The sequence below is a fragment of the Cydia amplana genome, chromosome 6, assembly GCF_948474715.1.
Source record: "Cydia amplana chromosome 6, ilCydAmpl1.1, whole genome shotgun sequence".
In the NCBI taxonomy this organism is placed as follows: domain Eukaryota; kingdom Metazoa; phylum Arthropoda; class Insecta; order Lepidoptera; family Tortricidae; genus Cydia; species Cydia amplana.
The window spans coordinates 6,210,737-6,236,379 of record NC_086074.1 but is presented as its reverse complement, the minus strand read 5'-3'; the positions used below and the strand labels follow the sequence as shown (position 1 = coordinate 6,236,379).

The 25,643-nt window shown below is 39.0% G+C and overlaps 3 protein-coding genes across 3 annotated transcripts in view; all 3 read left to right on the top strand.

Annotated features, from left to right (window-relative positions):
• The first annotated feature begins 622 nt into the window (after positions 1-622).
• Positions 623-8,645, top strand: LOC134648721 (E3 ubiquitin-protein ligase RNF10). The gene is made up of 11 exons (XM_063503228.1): positions 623-986; positions 1,097-1,274; positions 1,601-1,792; positions 2,084-2,174; positions 2,586-2,807; positions 3,431-3,589; positions 3,901-4,375; positions 6,023-6,159; positions 6,512-6,626; positions 7,128-7,366; positions 8,431-8,645. Exons 1-11 carry the CDS (start codon positions 893-895, stop codon positions 8,638-8,640), a joined length of 2,112 nt encoding a protein of 703 aa, XP_063359298.1. The 5' UTR covers positions 623-892; the 3' UTR covers positions 8,641-8,645.
• Positions 8,646-10,795: 2,150 nt separating this feature from the next.
• LOC134648720 (kelch domain-containing protein 10 homolog) lies at positions 10,796-12,876 on the top strand. The gene is made up of 3 exons (XM_063503227.1): positions 10,796-11,260; positions 11,719-11,930; positions 12,187-12,876. The coding sequence occupies exons 1-3, from the start codon at positions 10,934-10,936 to the stop codon at positions 12,842-12,844; spliced, it is 1,197 nt and encodes a 398-aa protein (XP_063359297.1). The 5' UTR covers positions 10,796-10,933; the 3' UTR covers positions 12,845-12,876.
• Positions 12,877-14,679: 1,803 nt separating this feature from the next.
• Positions 14,680-25,643, top strand: part of LOC134648678 (adenosine receptor A2b) — a 170,139-nt gene continuing 159,175 nt past the window's right edge. Inside the window, exon 1 of the mRNA XM_063503179.1 lies at positions 14,680-15,374. Within this exon, the coding sequence (XP_063359249.1) occupies positions 14,948-15,374 (427 nt within the window). The 5' untranslated portion in view covers positions 14,680-14,947. The remainder of the gene's footprint in view (positions 15,375-25,643) is intronic.

Below are 25,643 nucleotides of genomic sequence, written 5' to 3'. Positions count from 1 at the left end.
TAAATTCGACCAATCATAGCGTCGCATTATGGTGGGCAACAAATGAATTCGACCAATCACGGTGGTCAATTTACGGTGGGGAATAAAACAAGATGTGAGACTGTTACAAGGATAAACAATAATAGCGCTTTCGCTGCTACTCCTACTGAAAGATACATAAGACTATCCCGTTCTGTCAGTTATCCCCACCACTCATGCCCAATCCAGTTATACTAGATTCATGACAAAAAAATATTCATACCTTTTTTTTGGGTGCTAGTTAAGTGTACGAGAGTAAGACAAAGGCAGTATGATCATTTCTATCTGTGTTTGAAATGAGACATGAATGAGACAGTCTCTGGCCAAACTAGCACACTTATTTAAAAACAAGTTGATTCGATTTGGACCGCACTTACCAACAAAATGCCAACACAACAAAAGCAAAACAAAAACTTCTAGGTAAAAGTAGTCAATTGTATTACTTTTTAAATTTGAAAGAATATGTGTCAATAAAATATACTAATATTAGGAATAAATAAAAGTTGTTATGAAAATAAATCTAATGGAAAATTTGCGGGACTTCAAAAATATTTAAATATTTTTAGGAAGTGCGCAATCATACTAGACGCCTAGACGGTCTCCTAATTTTTGTGTAGTCGCCATATTAGCGGCACGCGGTGAACCACAGTTTCTTATAATATTTTCGTCGGTAGCGACGAAAGGGAGTAGAATCTACTCCCTTTTTTGTGTAAAGAGTTTTGCAACAACCCATTACCGCTAAGGTAAAGTGTATTTCTACAAAGGATTAATTTTTTTCCTTGTGTCGGATTATAAACATGGCTTTCTAAAATGTCGCCCTTTTACGTAAAATCGTCATCTCCTCGGGGAGCATCCCGCTCAGCTGTTTTTGTGGATGTTGGAAGAATCCAAAATGGACAAGAAGTCTATCAACCGCTCATCTCAACTACAATCGAGGGCTTCGGCCGTCGATGGTAAAAAAAGTACGGGTGAGTACAAAAGATGAAGGTCACACAAGTTCTAATATGATGACATTTTTTTGTTATGTTTCTTATGTCATGTTGTGTCAGGTGACTTGATTATTTATGTTTGATCTCAGAATTAACGCACAAACCTTGGCCAAAAAACAACAAGAAACGCGAAGGTCCTGGAAGCGCTCCTAAAAATGAGCCTAATCGGAAGAATGTACCAGCGCAGAGGGGTCGGTGTCAAATTGACCGGAGACCTCGGGCTCGCGGGGCCCCCAACTACGCTTTGGGTGGAGCGGAGATCGCCAGGTAAACATTCAAATAATGATTATGCAATATGCATGTTATATATTTTATTGTAATGCCAGATATGCTGTGTAAAAGCTGCATTTTATAGGTGCTTTGTTTGATAACGGTACTTTGTTATTGCATTGTCATCGAATTTACATAAGTGACGTTATGAGTCAAAAGGTGCTTGGTTTTACACAACCATTTCTAATTGCATTACTTTCAGACCTTTCAGTCTTAACCAGAGCTTGAGATCCTTACATGCATGTAAGGCTTGTATAATATAACATGTGATATAACTTAAACCTTATTGTAAGTTTTTCTAAATGTTTCTCATGATGATGCAGGTTAGGAGATGATGAAGACCCTGAAATAGGGTCTGTGTATGCACCTGGAAGCAAGAAGCAAAACTGGAACCATTTGCTGAACTTCATGTATACTCCCCGCGGGGGTACGGACAGAAGAGATCCAGTGCCGCGTCGTCAGGGTGTCCAGAGAACTGCACACCGGCATAGTCACGATCTCTATCTGCGTGCTTAGTAAGTTAAACTATTTCAATGCATTTTTGATGTAGAGCTAAACGGGTGAATGATTTTTTCTTGTCACTCATTGACATGGTACAATCCTATTTTTTTTGTATATAAATATGGCCTTTCCATAATTGGCCATTTACTAAGCATGGTAAGACATGGTAAAACTGTTCTAACAAACTGTCCTACTATTTTCCCCTAGCTGATGAGATAGAATAACAAGAATTAGTAGATCCACCCTAATACTAGAGTCCCCCAAATATTTCAGAAGAATGTATCTAAATAGAAATCTTTTTCTAGTTGCCAGTTTGTGGTGAAAGAGGATGGAGACTACAGGGCTAACATACTGGATCCTGATGTGCCTATCAAGTGGGAGCAAATTGAAGAGATTGTAAGCATTTGTCTATACCTCTTTTCTTTGTCCTTGATATACAAATTTTAATTATTTGGGTGAAGCCACTGACTGCCATAAATGCATTTTCTCAAATTCAGTTACAAACACTTTGTAACATTTAAATTTTATTTATTACTTTTGTGATGATTTAGCCACTTCAATCAATTGGTTGACAAACCGTGGCTCGTGAGCTACATGCGGCTCTTTGGGGGTACAATTTCGGCTCTTTAAGTCACCCACAAAATTAACCCTTGAGAGTACTTACAACACTAAAAACAACATTTGCGGCACTTGAGCTTCCTAAAACTGGTGATATCTACTGCAGTTGGCGCTTAGAAAGTGCAAAATGTGGCATTTGTGTAGCCATGCTTCTATGGCATTTATCTTTATTCATGTATTTTTTTACAGGTGGTTAGAAGCACCGGGAGCACCGAGTGCCCTATCTGCCTGGGAGCTCCAGTGGCGGGCCGCACCGGTCTCTGTGGCCACGTGTATTGCTGGCCCTGTGTCATGCATTATGCTGAGACTCATGACAAACAACCACCACCATGTCCAGTCTGTCATGCACCTCTTCAGGTCAAAGATATGAAGCCAACAAGGGTGGTGCAATGGGAATCACCTGCCGAGGAGGTACTAATGCTTTTAATACTTAAAAACTGTAGTTAATTAATTTCAACTAGTGGATTGGGTGAACTGAAAACTTGGGTTGAGTGACTTAAGAATTGAGAGATTACAAAAGCATTTTTTTTTAACCTCACTTTTGGCTACTTTTCCCAATTGGACTAATCCCAATACGGGCCTAGTTTACCCTCTGGGTTGGAAGGTCATATGGCAGTCGCTTTCGTAAAAACTAGTGCCCACGCCAATTACTAGGATTAGTTGCCAAGCGGACCCCAGGCTCCCATGAGCCGTGGCAAAATGCCGGGACAACGCGAGGAAGATGATGACTTTTGGCTACTTAAACAAAGTTAAAAGTATCTTCATCCATTGATATTCCTAATTTCACTTATGTCCAACTGTTAATATCTATTACATAATTGATATTGATATTTATTGAAATCAAATTTTACAGCAGTGTTAGCTGTAACACCAATGTACTGTAAAATTAAGTAGTAAAATTAAGTAAGTAATAATAAAGCGATTAATAAGCTACCTATTGCATGTTTGATTCGCAAAAACGTAAAAAATCTTTAAAAAGTTTACGACTTTGGTCGGCAAACGTCTAACGTCATAATGTCTAATGTCCCTCCTAGATAAGCATGCGTTTGGTGCGGCGTCTGCGGGGTTCCACGGTGGTGGAGGTGGCGCCGCCACGCGGGCTGGCGCGGGATACGGCAGCAGAAGCAGTGTTGCCACTTGATTGTATTAATGATGCACCATATGCCAAATTCTTTGCTGCTAATAAACAACAGGTAAATAAAAAATACCCTTTCATACTTGTCATATTTTGCTGTTATGTATTTTGCTGTGTCACTTAGACTGTACAAGTGTACAGTCCAGTTTTGTTGTGATTTTCTGAAAAATTTAGCTGGAGTAGCCAGTTGTTAATTTAGATTTTGACAAAGTTGATATGTAGACTATTCACAATTGTGTTCAGTTGGGGATTTTGAAGCAATCAATCAGTTGTCAAAATGGTAAACTGTAAACTACAGAAATATTTACAACAGCAAAGTAAACCTGCCAGGGCGGGATTTGTATTTTGAATACTAAATTTCAATTTTAGGTGCATGACATATTGAAGAGGGAAAGGATGGAAATAGAAAACCAAATATTAGCAGAGATAGATACAACTGAGATTGTATTCATGGAACAGGCATTAGAGTTGTTAAGGGTGAAGGAGGAGTCAATTAATTTACAATGTGATGTCACTAAAATTAAAGAAGAGGTGTTAGACGATGCTCCGACAGTATACGAGAAACAAGAAGTGAATCAAAACAGGGTGGATTGGTTTGATGTGACAGAAGAAGGTGCTGCCTGTATAGATATTGTGCAAGAACAAATGCAGCATTTAGAAGTGACTGATGTTGGGTCCGGCTTAAATCCAGATGCACCCGAGTTCAATTTAGATAACGTAAATGAAAATCAACCTGAAGAGTTTCCGTTGATTGATTGCACTGAGGCTACTGAAGAGTTTAAAGATATTACTTTAACTGATGCTGACAAGCAGAATCAAGCTAAATACTTCTACTTTTATCAGGGTAAGTAAATATACCTTGCAATTTTTTCAATGATCATTTACAATGAATTTATGTGCAACTGTACTATATAGGAAATTTATCTATAATGCTTATTTTCTGTCTGGTGTGTGTATTTAATGTCCGTTAAAAAGTGAATGCTTATTTAAATGATACACTTTCTATCAGATAATTCTTGTAAATATCAATTAATTTGCTTAATTCAGTGGTTGATAATTTATTGTAATTACTATAGAATCTATGTGTGCAAAGGATTTGTGCTATGCTCAGTTAGTTGAAAATTATAACAGGGTAGTCCTTTCCCTAACCACACCTCGGACACTGGCGATCAAATGTATGAAACCAAAGCGTTCCTACGCACACAGCCTAAGCTCGTGTAGGTGAACGCGTACCATGCTTGTGTGAGTGAGATAAGACATTGTAGGGTAACTGTGAGGTAACCGAGAGCGGGTCTCAGCGGGTGGGCGGCACTTTCAACGGGAGGCAGGGAGCGTCCATACTGTATGCTAGTACTCTTTATTATACTGTGCCCTAACTATGTATAATTAGAAAACCCAATTATTTCACGTTTCATTAGCCTTCAAAACGCATGTATAAGGTTCATGTTTGGCTTACGCAAATATGACCACGTCTCTGAATTTCGCACCCAGCTCAAGTGGCTCCCTATTCGCCATCGCCGCAACTCTCATATTCTTGTTCTTCTTTATAATATTCTCTTCAACCCTACTACCCCCCTATATCTTAAACAGCGTTTCAGCTATCTTTCTTCTGTGCGGTGTGCGGAGAAACTTCTCCTTGCTCCACCATCTTCTTCATCAAAATTTTATATGTATAAACTCTTTTACTTTTCGTGCTGTTCGGTTGTGGAATGCTTTGCCATTAGACATTAGACGTGCTAAATCCCTTCCCATTTTCAAATTTCTTTTAAAATCACATTACCTTTCGCTGCCTTAATTTTGCCTTTATTTATGCCTGTATAATATTTTATGTATGTATGTATATATGTATTTATTATATTTGTATTTATGTATTATATTAAAGTATGTAATGGTTTTCGTCTTGTTTTATTTTAATTCTATTTTTTATTAAATGTATATCGGCACTACCCGTTCAATGTTGTTAGTCCTTAGTTTCCTGCTACTGAAAGGTTGTCTGGAAGAGATCGCTTCTTAGCGATAAGACCGCCTGTTGTTACCTAGCTTTTAATCTGTATTTAATTTCTGTGTATTTTTAATTGTATGGTGCACAATAAAGAATATTATTATTATTATCTTTATTTATTTTAACTCTTAGGCTAGGTTATTTTATAATATGGATATAAAAATAAAATACAAAAACACTTACAAAAACAATACAAAATACGTATAAACATATTATAAAAAACCTAACCTAGGGTGCCGCCAGCAGCGGGGCAAGGCCCAAGCTGCCGGTGGTCAGGGCTGCAGAGAGAGGAATCGGCGGACTATCCGCGCCGTGTCCAAGATCACCGCCTTCTGCATCTGACCCTTGATCCAACCACCTAGCGAGAGTCTCTCAAGATGTTGGTCGAGACTCTTCGCTATTAGACCGTTCGTTATTATTATTATTATTATTATTAGCGACCCGAGTTAGTGTGAAGGCTGTTTCGTATAATATTTGTAATGTTGCCAGCTGCGGACGGCCAACAAGTGTTCCTGAACAGCCTGAACGTGCGGATGCTCAACGCGGCGTGGGGTGCGCTCGCGGCCGCCCCGACAACCATCGTCGGTCGCGTTCTGCATCGAGAAACATTATCACTTGTTGAACAGGTAAGACAACAACGAGATAAGAAATATAGTTTATTATTCTCAAGTAGGCATATACAATGCGCTTATGAATATAATTGAATTAAAAGCAAACAAAAACAACACAGTGGCAACACAAGTTTTCTTGTCGCAACAATGAAATTCTTATCATAGAAATAATTATTGTTGTAAATAGTTTAATAAAGTAACCGTTCATTTTTTCTACTTGAATTTTATTAATTGACATGAGTAATATATTTCAACAATAAATATGGGACCTGAAGGGATAAATGAACGAAATATATTAAAAACTATTTTGTAACATAATGCGAGTTATGAAATAATCCTTCGAGAATTTTTTTTTTTTTACTTTCAGACCAGAAAGCATATGCCGTACGCTGCCCACTTGCCACTCAATTGTTCTTTTGACATAGTGGAACTAGATCTTAATCCACCTCATGTCACTGAAGCTGCAATCAAAAACTTCTCGGGTACGTTTTAGTAATTTATCGATTGTTTATTGTAAATCAAAAACAAGCTTTCTGCGAGTCTACTGGAGCTAGCACATTTCGGTTTCACTTTCCCTCTGGTTCATATTAAATCTAAGAAGGAACTGCCGCGAATCTTTGTCCAATTTCGACCTTATAGTCGGTTCCGGCATACATGAGATACGTATAAAACAGAGAGGTAGGTAACCTGCGGCACAGTTCCGACCTCGCCGCCGGTACTACGGGACTAAGTGTAAGGCCTAAGGCCCGAGTGGACGCTCGAAGCGGAGCGTTCGGCGGGGCGTGCAGCGTGGCGTCGAGCTCCCAAGTGATTCGAGCAGCGTGCACTAAGGCCGCTCCTATACGTTTGCATTTGTTTAACATGCACGCCGCACGCCCCGCCCCGCTGCACGCCCAACTCGAGCGTCCACTCAGGCCTTACACTTACACTAATCCGTGCCGTTCATGGGCATGAAAGTGCAATAGACCTGTTGATTGTTACAGAAGAGCTGGACCGTCGCTCCCGGCTGCGCGCGCGGCTGGCGCGGGACGAGCGGCGCCGCGAGCGCGCGCACCGCCGCGCCGCCGAGGGCCCGCCGCGCCCCGACCTCACGTCCGCGGAGCACTTCCCGCCGCCGCTCGGCAGCCCGCCCCGACCTGACCCCGTGCCGGGGTCTCCGCCGGACCCCACTCCGTCGCCGAGCGCCGTTCCCGCTTCCTCGTCGGGTTTATCATTTGCTAAGGTATATTTCTCACTTTATAAATAATATCTGGGTATAAAAACTCAGAAACCAGCGTTTTCCCAGAGATAAGACCTAGCTAGATCGATTTTTCGCCCCCGAAAACCCCCATATACCAAATTTCATCGAAATCGTTAGAGCCGTTGCCGAGATCGCCGAAATATATATATATATATATATATATATATATATATATATACATAGGGGCTGTTCATAAATTACGTCATCTATTTTGGACCTCCACCCCCCCCCCCCCCCCCTATAATCATCCAAAAATCATGCATCGAATGACCCCGTTTCCTCCTACGTCATACTACCATCATCCGATGTCCAGACCCCCTCCCAATTTGAAATGACGTAATTTATGAATAGCCCCATACATCGATTGAAATTAAATAAATTGATAATCTAACAAATACGAAACGGCCCTAGCGTTATCTATTGATATAATTTATCTTAGGCTGCAAATTTATTTTATTTTAAAACAGCGTATGGTTGATTAAAGTGATCATTTACGCAGCGTGTAGTATTGGTCCCTCTCCCGTCTCATGAATATACAGGTGTATTGTATTACTTGTACCAGATTACATCATATTCATACTATTACTGCTTTATTTCGTAATCACTACATAGTATAAAACAAAGTCGCTTCCACTGTCTGTCTGTCTGTATGCTTAGATCTTTAAAACTACGCAACAGATTTTGATGCGTTTTTTTTAATAGAGTGATTCAAGAGGAAGGTTTATGTATAATTTGTTAACCCGTACGAAGCCGGGGCGGGTCGCTAGTAACTAAATAAACGAGTGTATAATTTACCAATATCTGGGTGACCGAGCAAAACATATAATAACTCGGAAATGCGCGTTTTCCCAGAGATAAGACCTAGCTAGATCGATTTTTCGCCCCCGCAAACCCCTACATACCAAATTTCATCGAAATCGTTAGACCCGTTCCCGTTCCGAGATCCCCGAAATATATATATATATATATAAATAAATAAACAAGAATTGCTCATTTAAATAATTTACCATTAATACCATATTTATAACTTCCGTCGTATTTTTCAGATGGCAGGCACCTCCGGTACTTGGCGGGTGCGCCGCGTGTCGACCCCGCCGCCGGCGCCCCCGGTAGAGGGCTCCGCCCCCCGCGCGCTGGTGCTGAGCGACGCCATCGAGGCCGCCCTGCAGTCCAACATCTCTGCCCCGTCCTCAAAGAAAAACAAAAAGTCTAAACATAAAGTTTTGTTTGCTACCGGTATGCACCGCGCTGCATAGACTGTCTATTACAGCCCCAAGAAAAGTCTGCAGCGATTTTGATAGACCACGCAGTGCAAGTGTTATTTACACGTCGTAATTTCATAGAAGTTTGACGTTTAAAATGACACTTGCACTGCGTGGGCTATTAAAATCGCTGCAGACTTTTCTCGGTCTGACTCTATTCACTTACAATAATGAAATGACGTGCTTACATAATAATATATATCTATAAAAAATAGAACAATTAGCTGTTTCATGGGACCCTTCATTGGTGAGCATTTTCCGCTTTTTTTTTTGAAGTAAATAAGTACATAAAAGTTTAATTTTTGCTTCAAAAATAAATAAAGATTCTTTAGTAACAATTGATGTTATACTTAAACTTGGTCAACCAGATCTTGACAGTAGAAAAAGGCGGCAAATTTGAAAAATGTAGGCGCGAAGGGCTATCGTCCCATAGAAAATTTGAATTTCGCGCCTTTTTTTACTGACAAGATATGGTTGACCAGCTATATTTTGTTAGATCGGTAATAAATTGTGTTATAATGTTTGCGGTTTTTTTTAGTGTTTAGCTCATCGCTAAAACGACAAGAACTAAAGGCTTGTGCAACAAATTAACTAAAAGCTAATTTATTTTCCTGTCGAATTAGTGAACTGGAATTTTATAACAAAGTTATGTAGTGATATGTTTACATTATATTTGTACTTTTATTCAAAAACGTACATGTATCGTGACCTCTATTGAAATAAAAATGTGACTGCATATGCTATTGTTTCATTTTATTTAAACTACCTGAAAGCTGTTTGCGGCTTATGATTAGCCCTTAACACATCACTGCCAACGTTTTCGTAGCGCTACGCTCGTAGCCTATCCCGGCGGTTTCCCGCTTTGTAGAGGAAAGCGACTACCAACAAAGAACCCGCCCAGCGGGTTCCGACACTACACATCCTAAAGGTAACCACCGGCATATCGGGCGGTAAGCTTACAAGTTCACTGTTTGCCTCTCACTAATTCTGTCAGTAGCACTAACCCAATTATAGAGCAAAACAGCATAAGCAAAACCTAGCAAAATGCAGTAAGTTAAGGCCCCAGTACACAATGGGCCATTGCCGGCCACTCCAAGCATAGACAAAAAAAGTGCTCACTCCATACATCAGTTCAGACTATTAATTTCAGTGTCTACATCTAGCATCGAGTAGCGGAACTATCAGTACTGCTACTTGACAATAGATGTAGCACCGACCGGAAAGTCTTATCTCAACAGCATAAGACTTTCCGGTCGGTGGCTACATCTATTGTCAAGTAGCAGTACTGATAGTTCCGCAACTCGATGCTAGATGCTAATAGTCTTTTTGGTACTAAAACTGATGTATAGAGTGAGCACTCTATGTATTTTTTTCTCTATGCTCCAATGGCAGCCATGCGTAGAATAAGATAGCAATATCACTTGCTCTCTCTAACGCATAAATGCGTCCCTTGGAGTAGCCGACGATGGCCCATTGTGTACTGGGGCCTTTACAAACTTTGGTTAGAAATACGCCTACAAACCGGCCAAGTGCGAGTCGGACTCGCGCACGGAGGGTTCCGCACTATCAACAAAAAATAGAGCAAAAAACGGTCACCCATCCAAGTACTGACCCCGCCCGACGTTGCTTAACTTCGGTCAAAAATCACGTTTGTTGTATGGGAGCCCCCCTTAAATCTTTATTTTATTCTGTTTTTAGTATTTGTTGTTATAGCGGCAACAGAAATACATCTGTGAAAATTTCAACTGACTAGCTAGCTATCACGGTTCGTGAGATACAGCCTGGTGACAGACGGACGGACGGACAGCGAAGTCTTAGTAATAGGGTCCCGTTTTTACCCTTTGGGTACGGAACCCTAAAAAAGTGACAAAACACTATCGCACCGCACTGCGACCTTGGTGCGATAGTGTGTTGTGGCTTTAATGTCGAATATGATATATCTATGTCTCATATAGCGCTATTTTAATTAATGTTCTAATAAACTCGACTTCCAAGTATGAGCTTTAATACGTAGCAAAAAGTACTCACTTTGAAACGATCCATTAATGAAATGCTTTTGCAACATTTTTGGAAACATCAACTCCTTTTCAAATGTCATGTTGATGTCCATGTTCGTATTTGTGAAATCGGAATTTTCATTATTTCGTTATTGCTGTTATAATATCGTAAACCTATCCGATAAAATATCGTGATTTGAAGATTTTATGTAGATTGAATTAGTTAAATCTACTAACTCGAAATTTCCATAAGCCAAAATAGCCATCTACATGCTGTTACAGTCGGCGAAATGACTTCATCGAGAAGAGACTTTGTTTTCAAACCTTTTAAGGTTATTGAAGTAAAGTTTCGTAGCGCAGAGTGTCCCAGACCCCGAAGTGGACATAGAATAGCATGCGATGACGTAAATATCTACTGTTTTGGCGGTTATAACCCTTCACTCCCTCGAACAAGCATACAGAGAGCAAATCCGACTTGGACACCGGAGCGACCGCTTTTTAAAGAGCTCTGGAGTTATTCGATTGCAACTCGCAGATGGACGGAACATGAAGTCGTGGAGAATATGCCAGAAGAGTTAGCATCTAATGCTATGTGTATGAATGGCCGATACTTGATGGTTTGTATATAGCTAAAATTATTTCTACCATACGTGAAAAATCTCACTTTGTCGGTTGGCCAATAAAAATAATTTTTTTTTACAAGTTACAAGGCAGGTGTTGAAGTCCCTGACTTCTGAGCTAGGTAAAGACCTGTGTTACAGAAGTCAGTGTCCTCTCCCAGACAATAGAAACTATATAACGTCGCTATACTTACTCAACCTCATATCTGCAACAATCATTTGATGGAAATGTCGCTTTTCTTTCATTCGGAATACAGGTGTTTTTGTCATCAAATGAGTGTTGCAGATACGAGGTTGAGTAAGTATAGCGGCGATAAGGAACATCAGATCTAGTATGGTTTATTAAGAAGGCCAATAAGAATAGTTATTACTTGCATCTTGATGCCAGATCATGAGACCTTATTTTCTACTGACAAGGTAACTGCCAGGTTTTGACTAAGTAACATGTTTTTTAGATATTTGGAGGGACTGGTGCACCATTTGGTAACAAGTGTAGTAATGATGTGATTGCATGGAAGGCGAGTCCAGGTGATGCTAAGCTGCTACTGCTGGAAGCAACAGGTTCAAAGCCACCGGGACAATATGGCCAGGCCATATTATGTCATGATGGATATTTCTATACTATTGGTGGCACCAATGGCTTTGCTTACAACAGTGATATATACAGGTAAATGTTATTATAGCAACTTTTACTGCTTTCTTCATTTTTATAAGATTTAAACAATTACTTACTAATGTTTGTTATTATTTAATTTATCATCTTCATAGTGTTATCCCAGCTTTTTGCCACAGCTCATGCCTGGGTTTCACTAGTTTTTATGAAAGTGACTGCCATCTGACCATCCAAACCAGAGAGGAAACTAGGCCTTATTGGTATTAGTTTGGTTTTCTCTAGATTTGACCTATATTACTTTTTTTTTCAGGTTAGATCTCCGAACATTGATCTGGGAGTCAGTTTTTGTAGGTACCGGAGGTGAAGAAGAGCCTATAGGAAGGTACAGACATGAAGTTGCTAGAGTTGATGACAAATTATACATAATAGGGGGCGGGACAGGTGAATGGGCCTTTGAACTCATGGAGATACCAGTGTTTGACCTACAAACTAGAACATGGTCTATGTTAACACCGAAAGCTGATGACACCCAGGGAGTAGCTGTGGCCCCTTTGCCACGAAAATGCCACAGCGCTGTCCAGATAGACACACCAACTGGTGTTCAAGTATTTGTAGCAGGAGGATCTGATGGAAATTCTGTATTCGAAGATATATGGAGGCTTAATTTGTCGGAAATGCAATGGTATAAAATGCATATGACTGTGTTACCAAACCCTCTATATTTTCATTCGTCTACAGTGACTTCACAAGGTTGCATGTATGTATTTGGAGGTATTGAGCCTAAGGAGGAAGCGGCTAGTAGAAATAATATTTTGTATAAAGTTTGGCTTTGTATACCAAAGTTGAGTGAGATGTGTTGGGAGGCTATGTTACATTTATATCCCACTCTAGACTCAATGCCAAGGGCAAGGCTACTAGACATGGGGATACCTGTGCACCTGGTGGATAGGTTATGTCCATCATATTAAATTATTTAGCATTTAATTTTAACTTGAAAGCCGAAGTTATGTTAATTAGGCCATGTCTGTCACTTTTGTCACAAAATGTATGATGTTTGACATTGACGACCGCACATCTCAATGCAAGAGTGATGCAGAGGCAGATAAACATTTTCGATATTCTGATGATGGCGGTAGGACGTTAGTTTTGTGACAACTGCTTTAATACCTTTTTTAGGTAAACACATTAAATGAAAATAGGTCACTTTATATAAAATTGAATCCCTTGATTGTTCCGAGAAAACACCCATTTTATTTTGCAAATGGTCATAGCATTGAAAACGTTTACTATTAACATATTCATTTATAATAGAATTTCCTTTAAATTCTGGTTACTTCCTCGGCGATTGATGAATACCTGTTAATGATAAATTAATATTGTATCTATGTGTATTCTTCGTATCATAATAAAATAATAATAATGATTTTTTATTTACGTTAAATATGAGTTGAACTCAAAGTAAGGCTCATGTGAACTTAATGCTGGATTAGGTATTACAGAGAATATATTTTGATGATTTTGAAGTCTGTTTAAAGTGTAGGTACCCATGCATAATGATAATAATATTCGAGAAATATACCATTTTTGGTACTGAAGTATGTCTTTAATCCACCTCTAATTATATTATTCCGCGACGTCCTATTATATTATTCTGCGCTATAAGGCCGTTCTATACGGGATAATCAGTTAAATCGGTCGATCGAGGAAAACGGTCACCCCTATGTCTAACTAGGGAACCTGATTTTACCCCTCCTGCCAATGGTAATAAAAAATAAAACGTGTACGTTTGTTGTATTGTTATATTAGGTTAGCTTATTACCCCCGTAAAATACCAGTTTTACCCCCACGGGGGTAATTACCCCCAGGTTAGGAACCACTGGTCTAATGTTTCATCTGCAGTAAGAACGTTACTATAAGAATTTCTGTTGGAATTTCAGACGGAAATGTCCTTTATTGCACTTGAACCATATTAAGGATTTCTGTGTGGAAAGCCACACCAATTTTAGATTTATGGTGAGATTCGAGGATTATTCCCAGTAGTTACCACCAAGTTTGAAGTTGTTACCAGTGGTAATTACCTACTGGGAATTAGGTATTACCAAACCTTGCTAGGCCATCGGAACATGCCCACAATTTTAATTCAGTCGAAATACTTTTTTTTTAAATATGATTTTTATTTCGTACCTACCTATATCGGAATACGATTTTTTATGCTTTTGCTAGACCAGCGCTCATCTATATGCGTAATCGGCGCAGAGACCCATCAAATATCGTTGTCGACGTCGAATCAAATCACGGTCGCAGGGTTATTGCGCCGACCTTAAAAATGATTATTTAACCTTTTCAACGCCAAGAGCCACTAAAGTGGTCGAGTGCTGTCGTGCCCATGACGCCAACAGCCACTAAAAAGGCTATGACGGACGCTGTCAAAGCAATTTTCCTGCTGACAGATAAGGTTCATTTTCGCTCTTCATATTGCAACCATTTGGCGTATAAGCCACATTTTAGCATGGGACGAAAAGCGTTGAAAAGGTTAAAACATGAGGGATTGTCAGGTTATCAGTTACTAGAACATATTATAGTCTACATTTTGCCGTATGTTCTATATTTGGTTCTCAGTAGATGCACAAGCCCACAGAGCTATCGAGGAAATAGGACGGCCTGCAGTTATTGAATCTGCCAATATCTGTTACATTTCATATTGATTTTCGTTGTCAATTGCTAAAATAATAAATAATGTCCCTTTTCTAAAACCATGTTCCTATAACATTCGTAAGCAACATCCACGGTTGCAAGGCAACAAGTGATCTCGGGCGTGCGTCCCGGCGGGCGCGTGTTCGCGCTTGCCGCAGTGGCGGGAAGACTCGCGGGCGGAACACGCGCTCGGCGCTTCGTGATCCACGATAACCGCACGATAAGTCGGCGAAAGTTTACGACAAAAATATACATTCTACTATTTAAACCTACTATGAAACTGTACATTCGTGAGTAAATAGTTCAGTGTAGTTTTTAAAGTTGCGACTTGTTTCGCAAGCAGTGAAATTATGGGTTAAATCCATAAAGTTGACGGTATGGCAGAAGCGGTGACAGAGTTTCCTGAAGCCACAACCACAGCGCCGGGGCACCGTTCTCCTACCCCGGAGCTGTACGCGGCCTACACGACTTTAGAGATCCTGGTAGCTTTAGTGGCGATAATCGGCAATGCTATGGTGATACATGTGTTTAGAAGGGACAGGAGGTTGAGACGTCGCACTAACTATTATATAGTTTCCTTGGCAGTGGCGGATTTATTAGTGGGCCTGTTGGGGATCCCTTTCGCGATCCTAGCTTCCGTGGGCCTTCCACGGAACCTCCATGCCTGCCTCTTCACGGTGTCGCTGCTAGTGATGCTTTGTACCATCAGCATCTTCTGCCTGGTAGCTGTATCAGTGGACCGGTACTGGGCCATCCTTCACCCTATGTGCTACTCGCGGAACGTGCGCACCAAAACAGCTATAAGTGAGTATTTAGATTAGGAATTATCTTGGTTTATCTTTCTATTCGAAATTAAGTATCTTTTAAGCATTTTATGACGTGTTATCGTTTACCGACTTCCGAGCGTGCGTCAGTGGTTTCGCTATTACATATGACGTTTTATGTAATAGTAGAGTTTGGAGGTACCTACCGTTAGGTACCAAGATGTTGATGATGATGATACATAGGTATTTTTACTGTTTGTGAATTAAGTGACAATTGAAAATCGTAATACTGTGTTCGTTCTCTTTCACTCATGGCAACGTAGGTCGTAGAATACCGTTGACGCACTTAAACTAAAATAAAGGAACTAGGTATTTCCACATGTTAAGAAGGCTAAATTTTTCGCTTCTCTCTATTTAGTATCCCTGCAGCTGCAGCCCTGGAACATTGAGTCCCAAGTCTTCTGAATCTCCTAAGTTTATTACCAATTTCAATTCCGAGATGAAATTCTTAATTTAGGAAAATTAAACAAAAATTTAACGGATAATGGCTAGAGCATTGGCCTATTTTATAAAGCTACAAGTTACAATTTACAAGCGGAAGTCTCTTTCTATAACCCTATGTGTTAGAACGAGACTTCCGCCTGTAAATTGTAACATGTACCATGCCATAAGTTCCAAATAAAGTCCGTTCACGTTCTGGGAATGCCGTTTTTGTCCTATAAAAATACACCTACTTTGGGATTTGGGATTCCCATATTTAAATATTTAATCGACTTCATAAATATGTGTAGCTAGGTGCCATATCGTTTGGTGCATTGGGATAAACGAAGGCGGGGTAATCTACCAAAAGCACACTTCACGCTTCGGCACTCTTCGGCAACACTTAGGTACACTACTGCAATCTCTATTTTCAAAATTGCCCCGCTTTCGAAGTTATAAAACTGCACCTTACTCTATTCCTATGAGTTATGAATTGATATTGTTGATTTTGATGTTGTTATATATCCCTGAAAATCCGAGCTGAAAATAGTGGTCAATGCTTAACCATTTTTTTAATACCAACTAAAGAACACCTACCTAACGAATAGTCATTACGTCATTAGAATACAATAGGTACTGTAATTCCATAAAGATTTACTTTATTATTCAGCGTGTGATTTGTAACAAAAGTGACCCATTTGTTAAATCAAATGTTAAAAACATTTAAATATATGCCGTAGGCGGTCATGACTTGGAAATCAAATATTCTTTTGGGTACTGCATGATGGCATGTATTACGATAAAAGATAAACGACAAAGGGGCGTATACATACCTACATATAAACAAGCTAAGAAATATGTCTATCTTCACATAACATAAGGCTTTTTGATTTGGAATATTTTGACCTCATTTGTAACAATAGCTCCAAACAATTCCTCACCCCATACAATTTTACGTAAGCATTAATCAAATCAGTGTACACTCAGATTTACCGTGAAGAAGGTTTAACAAGAAAAGAACAGATACTTCATTATTTGATCATGATCATTCTGTTGGCTGAACGTGGTATACGACTGAGTAGATACCCATCTTATGTATACACAGAAATAGCTTTGGTAGTTGTTTACTTACTTTTTCTTCCTACCTATTGACTGCCTTGTTGATAGTCTGTGCGAAAAGAGAAGAGTCGTGGAATATATGGGGCCCAATAATTTCCACGACTTTTCTCTTTCCGCACAGGCTCTAATAATAATGTATGCATTCAATCGCAGCATAGAATGACACAATTAGATAGAGCTAAGGCGGGCCAGCTAAGGATGTATCGTCCTTGTGCCAAGCTGCCAACGCACAAGCAATTTGATTAAATCTAATCGACGCTGTGGTTACTGACGTACAGCAATATGTTCAAGAATTAGATTAACACTATACTTATACTAGCGATATGACTACAAACTAACATATGGATTGTGGTTTTCCAATTGAAACAACCGCAATGGCCACTTGCATACATATATGTGATAGGATAGGATAGCGATATATGGATTATAAAGGTTGTCCCAAAAAGGACGCAAGACTTGAAATTGATGAAAAACACTTTTTTTTAAAGGGTGTCCCTTTAATTCGTGCAGTAAAAAATACATTTTATTAATTACTTAATGAAACATATTTTAAATAGGTGTTATTTTTTTTTCACCTCAGCAGCTCGCTCACTGAATGAGACAAAATGAGCAAAATGGCATTTTGCTCACTGAATGAGACAAAATGAGCAGAATGCGATTTTGCTCACTGTTTTTAAGTAGCAAAGTACCCTCGTACGAGCTGCTGAGGTGAAAACTTAATTGTTGGTATATCTTAAGAAAACATGAGTGAATAGAGGTAAGTGATGAAGAAGGAATACATTTTTCGGGTTCTCTAATATGTTCTCACTGCTGAGGTGAAAAGTTTTGTGAACTACACGAGATCAAAGTTATTTACATCTCGTGCGCTTTTGAGTCCCTTACTACGCTCAAGATTCTAAATTAGTATAGAATCTTTCGCTTGCACGGGACTCAAAATAAGCACTCGAAGAAATATCAAACTTAATTTGATCTCTTGTTGTACAAATAACTATTACTTATTCTGCAATTTCGCCTCTTGATTTTGCCTACTACTAAGTCATAATATTGTGGTAATCTAATAATAGAAAGCAAAAGAGCATAGAAAGAATACACCTCCCGCCGCAAACGTGTTATTTGTCTAGTTCTGGACTTATTATTGCTTATTACTATTAGTAAGAGTCGTGGAATGTATTGGGCCCCATATAGGGTTTGCAATCCGGATCCGAAATGTATGCAATTATCCGGATCTGGATCCGGATCCGCGGATCTTCCCATACATTTCGGATCCGTCGTGCAAACCCTAGCCCCATACATTCCACGAATATTCTCTTTCCGCCCAGACTCTATCCTGGAATTACGCTACACCTACACAAACCTCAATGGCGAAGATTGCTGGCCGTTTTGGTGACTATTCAAATACTTACTCTTTGTAGTCTTTGTAATCATGACAGCAGCACCAGCATTACATTGTCAATGTCAGTGTCTGAGAGTCTGAACATGGTCTGAACAATTAGTGATAAATTAGTGGAAAAGAACACGATCTTGTACATTGAATCAGTAGTAAATATTTGTGTAGGGCACCCTTAACATGAATTCAGCGAGTGAGTGGTTATTTCAGTGTAGTTTATGTGAAAAGCCGAAAGATTTTACTGCAGCGTAAGTACCTATTTTGTGACTTCGGATCAACTTTGGATTCGATTTTTACCTTTGGTGTAGGTACCCATAGATAATAATTATTTTTAGAGAGCTTGGACTTCTCTATCTATTTCATTTTTCTAGCCATGCTGGCACAGCTCACGTGGATGGGTTTAGGCATAGAGAAATATAGTAAGACAAGAGTGCTCACTCCATAAGTACATCAGTTCAGACTTAATTTCAGTGTTTACATCTAGCATCGAGAAGTAGAACTATCAGTACTGCTACTTGACAATAGATGTAGCAGTACTGATAGTTCCGCTACTCGATGCTAGATGCTAATAGTCTTTTTGGTACTAAAACTGATGTATGGAGTAAGCACTCTTATGTATTTTGTTCTCTATGGTTTAGGGAAGCGCGCTGTTGTCTTTTGTTTAAACACAAAACAGTGAGAAAAGCGTGCAATGGATGTGAGCAAGCAATTTTTATAATCTGTAGATGTGTTATTTCTGCTTCGAATCTATCGCCCAGCTCTCATCCGTCTAAAAGCATTCGCTCGCTCGCTCCGCTCATCTGCACATAGTTGTACCTACTGCGCATCTTCGGTCCGATCAGCTTCATTACCTACTGGTAGAAACGTTTACAAGATTCAAAGTTTCACTACGCATTTCATCGCTTCCAATCTGCCACCCTGTCAGCACTGACAGATGTTCAATTTCACCGAACGCAGATGTGCGTTCGCAGTATGTGACCTAGAGGTTATTGAAAACTATGCGTAATCAATCAGAGATCACAATTTTGGTTGATCTGAGGCGCACACTCAGTTGGTAGTTGGTACAGTCACCTGCAATAATATCTTATTCTTCGAAGGCCGCAAAAATATATGACACGCTCTTATGGCTCTACAAATAAGATCGTGTCACATATTTTTGCAGTTTTCGTTGTGTAACATATTATTGCAGGTGACTGTACTTTAACCAAGATTGCATATCTAGTACATCGCAGTTATGATACGAAGATCATATGTGTCATCATATAGAGTGACAATGCATCGTAATTATTACGGATAAGGACTAAGTTTATAGGGTTATAAAGTAGCCATAAAACTGCCGCTTATGATCGGAAGTAACGAATATTATCAAAGTAATAATAAGCTACCGAGATAGGGCCCGGCCACATGTCAGCGGTGCGGCGCCGCCGCCGCCGCGCGGCGCGGCACCGCAGAAATCTGCGGCACCGCAAACCGCTCTGCGGCGACGCCCGCCGCAACGCAAAATTTTGCGGTGCCGCGCTGCGGCGCCGCAAAGCGGTGCGCGGCGCCGCGCGCGGTGCCGCAAAGCGGCGAGTTTCGCCGCGCGCGGTGCCGCCAAGCGGCGTGCGGCGCCGCGTGCGATACCACGCTGCATAGTAAAGAATAAAATTCGACTACCAGTTGTTTAATCAGACATGGATCCTTTCACACGTGTTCTACTCTTGCTGTTGTTATAGCGATAGCGGTTCGCCAAAAAACGCTGCAAATGGTGTTAAAGGTATGAAAATCGGTACGATTGATCTTTAGGACATTTGAAACAATTTGACCCGAAGCACCAACAAATAAAAAAAACGAGAGCAGTTATGACGTTATCTTTTTTTGTATGAAATTTAAAAAAAATTGTTTAGAAACCTATCGTGTGTAGTATTAAACGAAAGGGCTTTCTGAGCTGATTCCAAAAATATATCACGTCATTACATTTGAGTAATTTTTTTTAAATTATAATAAAAATATTTTTCAAAACATACCAAGTTTGGGTTTCTCCAGATACAATACCGTTGAAAATTTTTTGTTAAATATACCTCAAATTATACCTAATATCCTCATATCTATATCTATTTATTATTTATATTCATTGTATTTGTTTAGTTGTGTAAAAGTAGGTACCTACTTTGTTTTGTAATTATAACATGATATTGCACCGCCTACAAGTTATCTGATTTGCTCGAAGGTTGACTGGTAGAGAATGCATTTTAGCATTAAGTCCGCCTTTTGTACGTTTGTATTTTCATTTGTCCAATAAAGATTAAATAAATAAATAAATATCTAATTCTAATAAAGCAATTTTGAAAATATTTACATTTAGTATATTTGTTTTAATTTTTTCTATTCCCGTACCTTTATTTGTCATTTAAAAGGTCGTACACACACATTTAAACCCCTATGTTATAGTTGTCAAGACAAGTCTTTAGTCTATTCCCCAAAAAAGTATTTGTGCATACACGCAGTATCTTTTTGGTACTTTTACGATACTTCGTGTAATTACCACTTAAAAAATATTGTGTGAAATACATTGTTGCCAACCTAATTTTAATTGTCATCTCTGACAGATGAGTACTAAGTGCATTGCTGCCAATTTACAAAATATTCATTAGGTTCTATAGTAGAAACAATAAAATTCCTTCAGAAGTCAGAAACGCGCATGTGACACCCGTAATATAGCAAGATCCATAGACTACGAACACCGCTTAGCGTTGCTTGTTAGTCTCCATAGGCTACTGTGGCCAAAATAGAGAAAAAAAACTATCCAAAATTGTAATTTAACTAAGAGCAAGTACCAGGGCCTCATGAGTTACTAGAAGGTGTCGCTGACCATACGGCCGTGGGGCGCGGGGCGCGGTGGCCGGGTCGCGTATCTTAGCTGTATACTTTTGGTTTGTTTACCTACATATATGTCCTATATGATTCCACTTGTTTAAAGTATTATTTTTGTTGAATGAAAAACATTTGTTAAATTTACAATTTTTTTTTCAAAGTGCTTGGTCGTAGAAAAAGATTTGTATGCAACGTTGTTTAACGGAGTCAAAAAATACTCGTGGCGTCTTTATTAACAATTTTCGGCTTCGCCTCAAATTGTTACTCACGCCATTCGCCTTTTTTGACCTCTCTTAAACAACGGTTGCATAAAATACTATTTCAATTTTACAAAGTGTAATAATACCCCTGCCGAATTACTCATAATGTCATTCGGGTAAAATAAGAGTATTGAAACTTGGTTTACATGTTCCTTTGGTAATATCTAAGCTTTAAGTAAGAAAAAGTTCTCATGAGTGGGGGGTGGAGAACTCGGGGAAAGGGGGGGGGGGGGGGTTAAAGGTGAGTTTTTTCAGTTAATTCTTACATAGATAATTTTTACTACGACTTATAGATTCCGAGATATAAGCGACTTTCTGGAAAAACTATGCTTTCTATTTAAATATTTAATTGAGAGATTCGTAGATCACACTTTGTAAAATTGAAAAATTAAAAAAAAAATACTTCATGTAATTATTTTCAAAATTGCTTTCTTAGGCTTAGATATGAGGATATTAGGTATAATTTGAGGTATATTTTACAAAAAAATATTGAACGGTATTGTATCTGGAGAAGACCAAACTTGGTATGTTTTGAAAATTATTTTTATTATAATTAAAAAAAAATGACTGAAATGTAATGATATGATATTTTGGAATCGGCTCAGAAAGCCCTTTCGTTTAATACCACACACGATAGGTTTCAAAACAGTTTTTTTTAAATTCCATACAAAAAAAAGATAACTCGTCTCGTTTTTTTTATTTAATGGTGCTTCGGGTCAAATTGTTTCAAATGTCCTAAATATCAATCGTACCGATTTTCATACCTTTGACATCATTTGCAACATTTTACTGAATTTCTCGGTGTACTGCCAGCGCTATTAAGAAGGCGCAGAAATAAAAAAACAATTGGAAAGAAAATTTTGGGTGAACCCATATCTTCGTATAATGAATGAAGATGCAAATCATTTCAAAAGAAAATACCGGCGCGGCACCGCAGAAATCTGCGGCGCCGCACGCCGCTCGGCGGCACCGCGCGCGGCGAAACTCACCGCTTTGCGGCACCGCGCGCGGCGCCGCGCACCGCTTTGCGGCGCCGCAGCGCGGCACCGCAAAATTTTGCGTTGCGGCGGGCGTCGCCGCAGAGCGGTTTGCGGTGCCGCAGATTTCTGCGGAGCCGCGCCGCGCGGCGGCGGCCGCGCCGCACCGCTGACATGTGGCCGGGCCCATATTCTTACCACTGGCCAAGGCCCAGAGGGGGTCTATGCGAAAATAGAAATTTGGAAATCGTCTATTTACTTATCTATCGCTAGAGAAGGTTAAGTAGTAAAAATATGTAGGTAATACATATCATACACATTTTCGTGTTTGATAATAATTATGTATAAAAAAGTCACAATAAATACATTTCCGTTTGCGTAGCGTTATTTAACTACTATAACAATTTATAAATCTGTAGGTACTTATAGAATTCATAAAATAAAAACAACATTTTATGGAACAATCAGTTCGCCAAAGACTTCATTTGCTCCATTTCACCCGCGACATGAGGCAAATTGTAAGAGATTGTAATACGTGAGCTTACACGAGACTTAGGAAGGCAGCTAAACACAGCTAGTATGGTACATAATGTACTTATACAATACACTAACTAAAGTTTCTAACAACTACAGTTTAGTAAGTACATATATTATGTTTCGAAATGTTTGATTTGCGCAGAATTTTCATCTTCATTTCATCTTTATTTTACCTTATATGTTTAAGTCTAACTAAGTTATATTTTAAGTTAAGTGGAAATATGTATTTAACAACCCAAATATAAAATCTAAATAGTTAGAATAAATATTGTCAGATCAATTTACGTAAGACATCAGATTCTTATAACGGATTATTTTTGCTACGCGGTTCTAAAAATATTCGGAATGTATTTGGAATTCATGGGTAATATCGTGAGAGTCAGGATGGCGGGTGTATGTAAATAAAAATAAACAAAAAGCATACCATATTTTAGTACCTAATTTGTACTATTTGGTACCTCATATAAAAAAATTAGTACCTCACGGTATTTCAAGTTATTACCAAAAAACGTTACACCCGCCAACCTGACAGTCAGAATGGCGGGTGTATTTTATTACGCTATGATCCCGCGATTATTGATAAATTCTATAAAAGCCAAATTTTAGTACCTTTTTAGTACTTTAATATTCAATTATAAATTGAGCCATTCTATTTGTGGTTTCCGAGTTTTACTCATTTTACACTTTGCATTGCTATTAAAAAAATTCAGGCGCTTTAATTTTTCACCGTATCGATATCGTTTTTAAGAAAAAACGCTATGCTACAACTATTTCTATTACGCCAGGATTTAGTACCTTTCATGTTTAATCTGTTACCCTTTCACGGTTAATCTGTTAGGTTCAATTAACTATGAAAATTACGTCTTACAAATGGCCAGGCGCCATGTCAAAGTATTCTTCCTAAGAAGAAATTCTGCTCTTCATTGTGCATGTAATTGTGTACCTAATACCTATTAACAATTTTTTTAATTTCAAAATATACTTTATTCATGTAGGCCTAGCAACAAGCACTTATGAATAGTAATTAGGTATTACATAGGTACATATTATCTTAATCTAATTATCAGAGCAATTTATTGATGTTAACCTACTACTAACCTACTCTTAAGTACATGGTGATTAATCAAATAAAACCCGCAAATCATGTCTGTTTGTCGGTATATTAGTGTGAATAGTGTGATGTACATATGTATATACTTCTTTGTGGGATCCCGTTGATGTCCTTGTTTTTGCTAAGAAATGCTAAGTACCACATACTATATTTCTACTGTGAGTACGATTGAAATACATACCTTTTACAAGCAATATTTTAATTTAACTATTCTTACATGAGGTTTTTCTATCGTCTTGGTTAGTTTCTTAACTTAAACATACATAATTAATACCACACCCGGTGGTATTTTCATGTTTAATTTCCAAAAGGTTCTATATCGAGTCCCTGCTATTGTAATTTCAATTCTTAAAACGGTAAGGACGTTATCTGTGTGGAATCATTTGTTGTTATTGCATTTCATTTTGCACGCGTAATTAGCGGTTGGGTTTAACAAAGGATAACAATGCGATTCATCGCCAGGTAATCTCTCTATTATAAGTATATAGTAGATTCAGACATTCTAAGACCATCCTACTATACGTGTCTGAACACCAACAATTTAGTCGAGTAGATTAGTCGGTGAATTATTCAAGTGGATCCATTTTGTTCTATTTTTTCTGGCGAGTGAGCCTCCCCCCACCACTAACTCTTACTAGTCTACTGGACTACATTTTTGGTGTTCGGATACGTTTAGTAACTAAAATACTCGCCACTTGACTAAATTAACGTAGTCTCTACTCACTTGTAACTCGTTCATCTGTAGTGCGAACGATTTTTGGTCAGTTGACCGATTTTAGTCAACTAAAATACTCGCCACTCGACTAATGTAGTCCGAACTAGGCTATAGTGAAATCTTTTCAAAAAATTGTTTAAGGCGTAGTATGTAGGTACATGTACAGGCATAGGCTATCAGATTTTGGAACGTTCTCCCACTCTCTATCGGGCAACCGCAGACCAAATTCACATTCAATTCAAGCGCATGCTGCGCAAGCATTTCCTTGACAAACTTTCTTCTTCGTCAACTTTAATTAATGATTTACACTAGCTAGGTATATATACATCTTGGCCTAAAAATAATTGCATTCCCGTTGCCAGGGAGGTTTTGGGATTATACTGAGCAACTTTTACTGATAGGACCAACCCCGAAAACGAGTTATTCCCACTAGTTACCACCAAGTTGTTACCGCTAGTAACTACTGGAAAAAATAATTCCCAATAGTTACTACCAACCTACCAACTCGGTTTGGTGGTACCTACTGAGTAGATACCACTGGCACAGGGCGGACACGCCCTGCATCAAAAATCATAAGCGTTTATTTGTGCACGACACGTCTGTACATGCGTCATTGTGTGGGTAAGTCGCTTATAGGGCTGACCCGGCTGACTCTCGTGCGGGCGCAGGGCAGGCGAAGCCGAGGCTTGCCGAGGTCGGCCGAAGTGACACGAGTTGACACGACGAGCCGCCCGCCGCGTGGGATAATTCGACCGAAATACGGTATAGTAGTTTATGTGACTGCTACATAATAACAGGCATTAAAATATGAGTGTGGGTTTAAGAAACGAACGTAATAACACAATACACCGGCATTCTGAACATTCTGTC